Source organism: Cyprinodon variegatus, unplaced genomic scaffold (genome assembly GCF_000732505.1).
Source record: "Cyprinodon variegatus isolate N-32 unplaced genomic scaffold, C_variegatus-1.0 Scaffold196, whole genome shotgun sequence".
In the NCBI taxonomy this organism is placed as follows: Eukaryota; Metazoa; Chordata; class Actinopteri; order Cyprinodontiformes; family Cyprinodontidae; genus Cyprinodon; species Cyprinodon variegatus.
In genome coordinates this window covers 494,326-505,032 of record NW_015150649.1, presented here as the reverse complement: position 1 = coordinate 505,032, position 10,707 = coordinate 494,326, and the positions used below count along the sequence as shown (strand labels likewise).

Sequence of the window (10,707 nt, the reverse complement as noted above, 5' to 3'; positions counted from 1 at the left end):
GATCCAACGCTAACTGAACTGTCTCCCACACAGACTCCGGTGAACCAGCCCCCAGGCCTGAACCAGTACCAGTGTTATTTCTATGTGCTTGTGAAACAATAAACCTGTTAAACTTTTATTCTGTCTCCGTGGTGTTCTGCATCTTGGGCCTCTCAGTAACCCATCATGACACACTGGACAAGATGCTTAAAAAAAGACAACATAAACAGATACAAATGGCATCAGTTGTGTCATGCTTTTATTTAAAAATCTGACCCACATATAGAAAACCAATCAGAGAGACCAGGGAAGGTTTAAAAGGTTTATTGAGAACTGGTAGGAATGGGTCCAGTGCTGCTCTGAACAATGGCAAACTGGGACTGAAAAGAGAAGGGGAAGTTCCTGTGGTTAGTTCAGGCTCAGTGGGAAATTTGAGCTTCGATTTGCAAAAGGGAGTAAAGGCAACAGGGCTCATGTTTCCAGAAAAGGTGTCTTTCTTTGAATCCAGTCAGTGTGGGTTGTTCCAGAAATTGGTTTGCTCGTTGGAGGGTGGACATGGTTTACCCAGGTTAAGTTGTTTCCTTGAGGAATGGAGGAGCTGACTGCCACTTAGATTTCCTTCGGTACTTGAACGGATCTTGTGGAGAAAAATCCCCTGCTCAGTGTGAAGCTCAAACAATCCCTTGGTAAAAACTAGATCCAAGCCTCCAGTTTGAATCCCCAGCTCAATTTGAAGCTCAGACAATCCTTCCAGGGGGAGAAGGTCCAAAACATCCAGTTTGCAGGATGACTTCCTGCCGAGAGGCAAAGACAAAAACAACAGGATTAAGACTCAGGTTGACAAAAAACTCAGTTTGACTCAGCAAAACTCAGCTTAGCTAGTGTACCCAAAACTGGCAACCACTCTGGCGTCGAGGTAGTGGTCGTCAGCAGCTTAAGAGTCCTCAGGTAATGAGGCAAACATCCGCAGGCAGTAAGAAGGACCAACGAGAACCAGGCACCACCTGGTGGTGGAGGGAAAACAAACAAAAACACAACCCACACAGACTGGATTCCTAACAAGTTGCTTGTTTTTGGTTCGATCTGCTACTATAATATTAATGCAGATAGAACCTATAGTTAGTATTCAAGGTCCTGTACAATCTTTACCAATCTCACATTTATAAGACAGATATTGAGTGAGTGGATGCAGAGGGCAATTTTAAGTACAGCCACAGGGCACAGCTTGGGAAATACTCAGACAGTAGTTGACGAAACTGGAATTCAGCCTTTATTGCGGGAATCACTGAGGTCAGAAATCTTCTTGCATTGCAGCCAGGCTCCCCTACAGTTTTGTGGGGCCTCCTCGCTCATAACTCAGTTCAGCTGTTTGGTTTCTCTGGAGACAGCTCTTAGATCAGCCCAGGAGCCATTCGGTTCCTGCAGAGAGGAGTCAAGATGAAAATAATGTGATTTTAGTGAACATCGAACCACACAGGGAAACTCTCAAGAAACCTGGCGGAGACTGACCTCAAGGGCAACTCCACGGCATGAGAAATGTAATATGACAAATGGGAGTGGGATTTGGGCTATTAGATGCTAACATTTCACAATTTTAACTAAAGCAAGTAGCAGTACAGCTTCTAGCTTAGACATTTTGTTCTTTTTTAAAGTCAAATTTGACCTGAAAAATATAACAGTATTTTAAGGAAAAAAAAGTGTGAATGAAAAAAAGTTGTTTATTTAGGGCTAATGTCTTTAATCAAACATCAAAGCTACACACTTATGGGATCTTTTTTTTCTGGGTTGTTATCTGCCTAATTGTTTGCACTATCTTGCATGTGAAACTAAACAGACTTTTTTTTGCCTAGTTTACGCCTCTCCTTTAAAGCTGTCCAGCACCATGCAGCCCAGTTTTACAAAATGCATACCAGAAATACCACTTTACAGCATAAAAATAGCAAGTGTTTCATTGCAAACACAGCTCATTCTCAGGGCACAACCTTGTGAACAGAAAAAAACAAGCCTAGTTGTACTGTCATGTTCGCTGTTGAGATCCACTTGTTGATTAACACACGTAGTAAATCATAGAGTTGAAGCTTTTATGGTAGATTTAAGATTCATAGCCTTGTTGAAGCACTTGAACTTAAAAGGTGTTTTTGTAAGGCTGAGTTTTAGCTGAGGACAAGCAAAGGAAGGGTGTCAACGCTGCAGTTCAAGTGGAGCTTTCCAGATGTTATGCAAAGGATGTGAGTTAATTCCTCTGAAGTCCCAGACCTGCTGTCTCTCTCATGACACAAAGCAAACCCGCTGTCAGCCAGATGTAAAGTTCTATCAGGCGTGAGAACATTTGCAAGTTTTCCAAAGGACTTTATATCAGGATTTAAACTATAGCTCTATCTGTTCTATATCTGGAGCCAAGATGGTAGTTAGAGAAGGTGCACCCCATCCACTACATAGAAATGTCCTAGATGCACTCTTGGTTTGATTGTGCAAACCATGTCTACAGTGGATTTGAAAAAAACACTTATACGGTACTTTTTCTTGTGACTACATGTACTCTAATAGGGTTTTATGTGCCAATGAAAAATGTGAAATACTGTTAATACAGCTCCAGTTTGTTTGATATATATCCCTAAAAATATTTTTGCTCATTCCTTTTTGAAAAGATACATCATCCCTGAAGGATCCGAAATGTGGGCGCATTTTAGTTTTCACTTCCTTTTACATATATTTAGATATATACATCTGTGTATTTAGATATATATATACATATTTATATACATATATATTACATAGATTTAGGTGCAGATCTTGACAGATTAAAAACATTTTTCCATCACCTTGTAGTGATCTATGTCATAGTGTTTTTTTTTTGTTTTGTTTTTTTTCTGCAGTCACTAATGCCTTTTCTCCAGGGTTGTCCTGTTTTCCTATCAGTTATGACCAGCTTCCCTGTTACAGCTGAAGAAATGCATCCCCTCAGCATGAATCCAACACCACCATATTTCCAAGGGTATGATGATTTTTTGCCTGTGATGTTAAGAGTCATTCCTCTTCAACAGGTTGTGTTTATCATGACTAAAAGTTTTAGCTTTGGTCTAATCAAAGAGCAACTTCTTCCTTCTTCTGCCAAACAGATTAAGGAAAACTACAGTAAATACATTGTTACCTAGCAAGATATTAATAACTTCTAGCAATTCAAAGAGGCCCTAAATGATTTGTTGTATTTAGTTGTGCATCAGCTAAAATTCAGATGAGAGAAATGGCGGAAGATGTCTGGGAAAAAAGGACTCAGAGGTGAAGATCCGCCCTGTTCCCTGCAGTTGTCCAAACAAAGACATGGGGAAGCCTTGTTGACTTTCAAGCAGTGCACCTGTAAGTCAATCCATAGCAGATGTGCCTTTTGGCTTTCAGGATGTGAACACAAAACACTCCACCTCATGAACAGCTAATCAAATCAAATACAGATGGATGAAAGCAGAGAATAAAGGTTATTTATTTATTCTTATACCTTTAGAGGTTATATTAGCTGAATGAGTCACCATCTCAATCTGGTCCACCAGGGTCTTCTTGCAGGTATGCTTTTGACATGTAAAGCAATAAAATACAGAATATGCAGAACATGATTAATATAAATTAATTATAGTTTGCAGCTGGTTACATTGTGATTTGCAGGAATGCAGCACTGATTGTGGCAGCACAAGAGAAACAATGATCCTATCAGGTTGACAGTGCATGGTACATTTAGTTATTTCCTGAATGATATTGTTTGCTTTTAGGCCTAGTTATTTTATATATATTGTTTACATCTTTTCACTTGATGTTATTTCCAGCAGACGCATCGGAAATGCGCTTTGCCATGTTTACGCTTCTCTCCATTTAGATGCTGTTGTATTTTTGGACATCTAAAGCAGAGGTTTGCCTTTAAACCTCTCGATTCTTGAAGTGCATTTAATGTTTGTTACAGAGGAGGAACAAAATTTAAAATCCAGCCCATTGATAAAACAGGTTACTCTAAGGAAGTTAGAAAAGTGGCCTGGGCTGATCAACACTCAACAGGGTAACTGATTGCAAAATATACTATTTTAGCTGCAAAACCTAAGATTTTTTTTTTTCCAATAAAGTTTAGATTGTTACAATTTCTCTTGGCAGTAAACTGAGCAGATGTTTTCTTCATTTGAATTCCCCCCCCCCATGCATCATTTTTGCTTGGTTTTTATGACACCTGTCCCGCTTGCAGACATTATCCACAAAATACACCCCGAGTAATAGATCGAAGAGAACAGTGTCAAACTAATAAATCTGATTTACGATTAAGTTGAGGCATAAGTGGATGTAGGTAGAAAGCTGAAAAATTGTTCTGCACCAAAGGAACAACTGCTGTGTATTTTAAAATTAAGACCTGCCATCTTTAAACAGTATTTCCTCAGTTAACTTGAGCTGGATTCAAATATAAAAAATTCTAATATTGCACCACATTTAATGACAAACTAAATCCTTTGGTTCCAAATATAACCAGTCAAGTAGAAACCTATGGATGAAGGATCCGTTTACAATAAATGGTGCAAATAAGGACACATTTCTGTAACCTGAAGAAAGCTTCCATTTGACTAGATATTTTATATGCGTCGAGGCATGGAAAAACCAATTCCCTAAAGCAACTTTAGCACATTGACCTTTGCTAGCAGAGCTCTGTTGCATCCCTATTCATGTGGCCTCTTCCCAGGGGTCATGTCCTCCATGGCTTCCAGCTCCATTGTCCAAAACGGGACGCTGGCCCAGTATTCCAGGTTAAGCTGTTTTGGTCATCAAGTTCAATTAGCACCATCAGTTGCCTTTCCTGCCATGGAAAACTGCATCCCTCAAATCCTGCACAAAACACAGCCAATAGGGTGGGGACTTCCAAAAGGGGAGCTGCAATGGGAAATGTTCAGCCTTTCCAAAAAGGGGGAAAACATTTCCTCTAATGCACTCATTACATTCCTTTGAATCCAAGTCGGGTGGACTGAAAAAATTGCTTTGACCTTAAAAGGACACTTAGATACTGCAAGTCAAAATGCTGCCTTTAGATTAAAAATTCTAAATCGAGAAACAGATTTTAAAATGACACCCGATAAAAAAAAAAGGCTCAGACTCTGGCATCAATTTGACAAAAGCTTAATTCTTTTATTCACAAACCACCACAACATTTCCAAACGAAACCCAAAAAGGGAATCAAATTTGGGGCAACAAGGTACAAAAAAAAAAAAAAAGCAGGCTTTGGAAAACAGCGTGTAAAGAGAGCAGAACACGTCATTCTTTGGGAGCATGCTCATTAAACTGAGCTGGTCATCAAGGAAAAGGTCACTCCTTTACATACGTCCTCACTGCCACCACGTCTCCCATAATGCATTTCTGTAGAGAAAAAGCAGAAGCATCAAGAGTCGAGTCTAGAGACTACAAGACAGAAGCATTAATTCAAGGTAGAAGAAACCCCACGCTAGACCAGCACAGCTGATGGTAGAAAGGAGCGAAGGATGACAATTCAGTGGTTTACCCTTTAAGAAAATCCCATTATAAAAAGTCAAAGGGCATAATGAGTAAGCAGTTCAAAGTAGTTTGATGATTTTTAATCTTAAAAAAAAAAAAAAAAAACACACAACCCAACCCCAAATTACATGCACAAAAATAAAAATGGATAAAAATCAATATGGCTACTCAGGCACCATTCTAATGTTTCCACCTCTGGAAATCCCTTAAGCAACCCCAGGGAAAAATAATTCCTGGAGCCGCCACTGCTGCCCCTGCAAAGTTTCCTAGATGCATTTCCACAATATCCATAGCCAGGAATTTGAGATTTACCAAAAGCAGAGGGGAAGAAAAAATAAATCCTTACCGCAACCAGTTTTCCATCAGAGATCTCCCTCTCAATACTGGTCTCTTTGCCATCCCAGCTCTGTTTCTGGATTAGTTTACCATTATCCAGACTGACCACACTCTGCAGGACAGACAATTAAACTCCCACAATTAACAGCTTTTCCACGTGCAAACCTTGCAGTTCATAATTAAAGAAACCCAAACCTTAGTCTTTCGGTCATCAGCAGTTGTCTCATCAAAAGGCTCATTGAGCTTGAACTTGACCTCAGTGGTTTTAAAGGCGCTCTGAGACTTCATGCAGATCATCCCCTGATCATCCACGCTCATTATGAAGTTGGGTTTGGTTCGGTTCCCCACCTGCCTGGTGGCAAAACCCACTCCTGTAGCGCAGGAACAAAGAAAACAAAATAAATAAATACTTTTAAATCAAAATGAGCTACTTTAAATTATTTGCATCTGAGCATGCTTACCCAGTGCCTTCATGTAATCATCAAAATTCTCGCTGGAAATCATCTTCCATGTTCCTACAAACTTGTCAACCATGGTTGCGGTCTTCAGTAGTTCTTTTTTTCCTCCCCTAAAATCCACGCAGTGTTTAGTTAGACTGTGGATGCTCGCTTTTAAAGAGCCAGATCGCTTTTTTTATAAACAGCCATGGAGCCAATCACAGCCCTCTGAGTCACAAATTTAAATAATTGAAATCCCGCCTCCAATAATCCGACTTTACTCACTATCTGGCTTTTTACATCAGTGTTTCTCATATTTGCATGTTTTAACGCACCCTGCTGTTTATGAACTGTATTTTAAAAGGGTCTATATATATATATATATAAATAAATCAAAATGACTTATATTGTGTAGGGATTCAATAGTATGCAGCATAAATTCATCAGATGAATTGAACTGAACCACACCTAATCAGCGCAATCACACTTCACCATGACAAGAATATCACAGTACCTTATCTCTAATATCAGGATATAGATTTAGGTTCAAATTAAACAGACTGTTGCATATCACAGCAGAGTGACTATTTTGTCCTATTGTGAGCCTTAGATACGGGATGGTATTGACCAGGTAAATCAGCAGCATTACGGGCGTCTAAAAGATCTCTGGATGTCATACTATGAAGTCCACTATTGGAGTGGAGTACTTAAGGTCATTTTATTTTGTAACACCAAATATTTGTTCTTTATCTTGCACAAAAAGGATTCACCTAAGATTCTTTGTTCAATCAAATTTCCCCCTCCATTTTTGGCATAAAATTGGTCAATACTGAAATGTTCACTACTTTTGCACCCAAATGTCAGAGTGAAATGAATAATATAGAACATGTAAAAACAGGAATTGATGGATGGACAAGTAAACAAATGATGCATATGCAAATGTAAAACAATAAATGCATGGATGGATGAACAAACCTGCAAACAAATCAGGGGGAGAGACACAGCGAAGAGTGGAAAAACACACTTGTATTTGTTGTGTTGTTCTTTCAAATGGAGAGACTTAAAAAAAAAAAAAAAAATCCAATTCCAAAACAAGGGTGGTCTCTTATTTAAGATCTTTATCTCAACAATATGATTTGAACGTAGAAAAAAAGGATGTCTGAGGTATAACTTTGTATAAACGGACTTAAGTGAATAAACCAAAAAACAACCATAGTCAAACATATTTTATTGTGCACATCCAATGTTTTTACACATATAAATACAAACAAGCGGAAAACAGTCGGTCACTTCTTGACTCCAGCAAGGGTCTGTGGGTCCTTGTCTTTACAGCGGGACTGAAACGCATTCAGCATCTCGCTGCAGGTCAACCTCCCCCCCTTCATCACCAGCCTCTCTCCGTCCACTGTGGCAACAAACAACAAAAAAAACAGAAAGAACAATGAGAGGACTCAAAAGAGGATGTGCTGTGAGGAGAGTCCAATCCAGGGAAAGTTAACTCTGAGCAAATGTCAAAAAAACAAAATAGACGCTCATGGGTTCTATGAAAACTGGTGGTAAACATTTGGGAGCTGACTACCTACCTAACATCCAATCTAACCATCAGGAACTAAATGGGATAAAAAGTGGATGTTTGAATAGAGCAACTTTGTTTCTACCTACAGCTGCTAAACTCAACTTATTTGATTCTACCTTATTTGTTCTGACTGAATTATCCTTTAAATAATCTGATCTGAACAGGAGGGACAGTGAACTTTGATGTTGCAAAGATGTTTTTGTATGAAGTTCATTAACACATCTAAATACATTTTGACAAAAATTATTAAAGAGACTAAAGGAACCCTGGGAAACTAGCAGAGCCAAATCTTTGGCAGAGTTCAGATCTTCCCCCATGACGTCCCCTAGTGCCCAAGAGTGTAACATTACCTAAAACATCAGGGATTTCATTTTAACTCATTTTTTTTTGGATCTGCAGCTGTCAGGGTGTGCATCACAATGCCTGTTTTCTTTTTTTTTTCTTCTCCTTCTTCTTCTTTTTTTCTCTATTACAAAGCACAAATACCAGCAGCCCATTTCTTACCATAAGTCACATCGATCACTGGTTCCGACTTGTCGTGTTTCACCACAGGTATCACCTCACAGTTCATGTTGGTGGAGCGGGCCTTTTCTGAACCCACCAAAGCCAGAAACTCTCTGAAAAGACAAACAGAGGGTGAAAGGATTCTAAGGATTTGATGCACTGTTGTCTGATGTATGAGCTGCTCCTAACCCAGCAGCCCTGCCACACTGCCTCCTCTGGATTGGAGACTAATTCTGGATTAATCCTTGTGAAATATTTCAGGTTTACCACAGACCTGCACAACATATAACTATCATCACTGTGATCTCAATGTAAGCAAAGCTGCAATTACCTAAATAGCCTATGTGTAATATTATATTTGCATCCACTCATCGATAAAACTCAAGATAGCGGTTTACAGGGATGCTTAATATAGAGCATCAAGCTCTACAGTCTGTATGCAATGACCTTTTAAAAATGCTGTGGTATAGATACACATATTTATACTAGTTAATTTATATACATATTTATTTATGTCCCATATATTTTAACCTTTTTATACACTCAAAGATATTACATTTAAATAAACAATTTAATTATTACTAATATTATTATTGTGATGATTGCTATTATTTTGATTATCAATAGTAGTATTTGGACTATTATCATTATCCATACTTCAACACTGTGTTTGGTGCCCTATTTTAAAAGTTTTAACAGCTATTTTTAAAGTTTTTTTTCTTCATTTAATTGTTTTCTTGCTCTTTGTTTATTAAGTTTATATAGAGTGCTGTTATTTAGAGTATGAGTAATTGTGTCTGTGGGTGCTGTGTTGTTGTTTCTACAATAACCTTTTCCCAGAGATACCAAGAATGTCAGTTAAAAGCCATAGAGTTCAAACATTGTAATAATAATGCTTTGGTCCTGATGAAAGAATTTAATATTTAAGCTGAGTAATTGAATGATAATCTTCAAGCGATTAGAATCAAACCATCAGTTTGAGCTTAAATGTGCTGAAAACTAAGCAGACATTATTTATGTTTTAGTCCATGAATGAGGGCAGTACTTTAACTAAAAGAAACTGATCGTAAAAACATTAAATAAACATTATTTCATTATCATAATATGTATTTAAAAAGGATTTAATCTCATTCAAGTTTTGGACTCCGAATACAAGCCTGGCATTTCCTGGAAAGCAGTGCTGAAGTTTTCACTGATGTCTAATCGATTTATTTCTACACGGGTGCTGCAAATTTGAAGTTCTTTTTTTGTTTTTTTTACAAGTTTCTAGATATAGATTAACTAAAAAATTACTTTTACCCTTATTCAATCTTCCAACCTTAAAAAAAAAGGTCATTTATAGTTTATTTGAATATTTTATGAAGGGGATCCTTGATTTTTGAGTTACCACCTTACATCATGAGTTTACAGAAAGTATTAGCATCTAGATTTTTATTCAAACAGGTCAAACTGATCCTACTGGAGATGGCTGGGAGAACACAGATAATAAAACATGTCTGCCAAAATCCCAGCATCAATAAAAACAAATACATGAGGAAAACAACAACAATTGTAAACATGTTAAAAAGCCTTCTATATGACAGACCCCCACAACATTAAATAGCGAAATGGCAGAATGTTAACCTTATCAATAAAATAACCAAGTACCTTACACAAAATTAAATTATAAACGTTCATATACTTTAAAAGCCAAAAAATCTCCTTTAAAATGAGCTATTATTTGACACTTACTGCTAATTGTTCGCTAACAAACCCATTATTATAAATCTATAGCAAAACAACGACCTTTTAGCACAACAGAAATGTTGAATAGAAGTTTCTCACCGTGTGGAGCGAACATTGGACTCGAAGGGACAAAACTGGACGACTATTTTCTTCACAGACTTTAATAGCAGAGTAGATTTACTGGGAGCCGCCATGTTTTCTGAAATGGTGACCTCTTACCTCAACAGGAAGTGAAGTTCTACTTCTCGGCCGCTAGATGGCGTCAGAGCACAGGGAACTACACAAAGTGAAAACTGGCCTGATTTATTATAATTCAATATAAATCATCACACAAAGTAGTGAAAAAGATTAAAACCAGGTAATATAGCATCATACTAAACGCTGAACATCTCATAAAGCACAATTTCACCAAAATCTACAAATGTAATATAAGAATCGCAGCATTAAAACAAAAAAAAGGGATTATCCACCTTAGACTGCATGATCAATCAAGAGGAGATTTTAATTCTGTATGACTTATTGCATCTATATTGTTTCATTGTAATAATTCAATCAATATAGATAGATGTTTGATTATATCTCGAGTGAACTGTGGTTAATTAATAGGCTATTAATGGGTTTTTAATGCAGGGATTTGTC

At 37.7% G+C, this 10,707-nt stretch overlaps 2 protein-coding genes across 2 annotated transcripts; both read right to left on the bottom strand.

Moving 5' to 3' along the window:
• Nucleotides 1–5,102: 5,102 nt before the first annotated feature.
• LOC107087831 (fatty acid-binding protein, heart-like) lies at nucleotides 5,103–6,447 on the bottom strand. Its single transcript, XM_015379615.1, has 4 exons — nucleotides 6,288–6,447; nucleotides 6,022–6,197; nucleotides 5,837–5,938; nucleotides 5,103–5,355 (listed from the first exon to the last, which is right to left on the bottom strand). Exons 1-4 carry the CDS (start codon nucleotides 6,358–6,360, stop codon nucleotides 5,305–5,307), a joined length of 402 nt encoding a protein of 133 aa, XP_015235101.1. The 5' UTR covers nucleotides 6,361–6,447; the 3' UTR covers nucleotides 5,103–5,304.
• Nucleotides 6,448–7,474: 1,027 nt separating this feature from the next.
• Nucleotides 7,475–10,281, bottom strand: mrpl53 (mitochondrial ribosomal protein L53). The gene is made up of 3 exons (XM_015379623.1): nucleotides 10,168–10,281; nucleotides 8,344–8,456; nucleotides 7,475–7,668 (listed from the first exon to the last, which is right to left on the bottom strand). Exons 1-3 carry the CDS (start codon nucleotides 10,260–10,262, stop codon nucleotides 7,550–7,552), a joined length of 327 nt encoding a protein of 108 aa, XP_015235109.1. The 5' UTR covers nucleotides 10,263–10,281; the 3' UTR covers nucleotides 7,475–7,549.
• Nucleotides 10,282–10,707: the final 426 nt, after the last annotated feature.

Excerpts from the sequence above, each read along its gene's own strand:
- mrpl53 (XM_015379623.1), bottom strand. The coding sequence starts at position 10,262 with ATGGCGGCTCCCAGTAAATCTACTCTGCTATTAAAGTCTGTGAAGAAA. Across the intron at positions 8,457-10,167 it reads TCCAATGTTCGCTCCACACG|AGAGTTTCTGGCTTTGGTGG; the intron begins GTGAGAAACTTC and ends TTGTCTTTTCAG. Across the intron at positions 7,669-8,343 it reads AGTGATCGATGTGACTTATG|TGGACGGAGAGAGGCTGGTG; the intron begins GTAAGAAATGGG and ends TTGTTGCCACAG.
- LOC107087831 (XM_015379615.1), bottom strand. The coding sequence starts at position 6,360 with ATGGTTGACAAGTTTGTAGGAACATGGAAGATGATTTCCAGCGAGAAT. Across the intron at positions 6,198-6,287 it reads TGATTACATGAAGGCACTGG|GAGTGGGTTTTGCCACCAGG; the intron begins GTAAGCATGCTC and ends CCTGCGCTACAG. Across the intron at positions 5,356-5,836 it reads CTGATGGAAAACTGGTTGCG|AAATGCATTATGGGAGACGT; the intron begins GTAAGGATTTAT and ends TTTTCTCTACAG.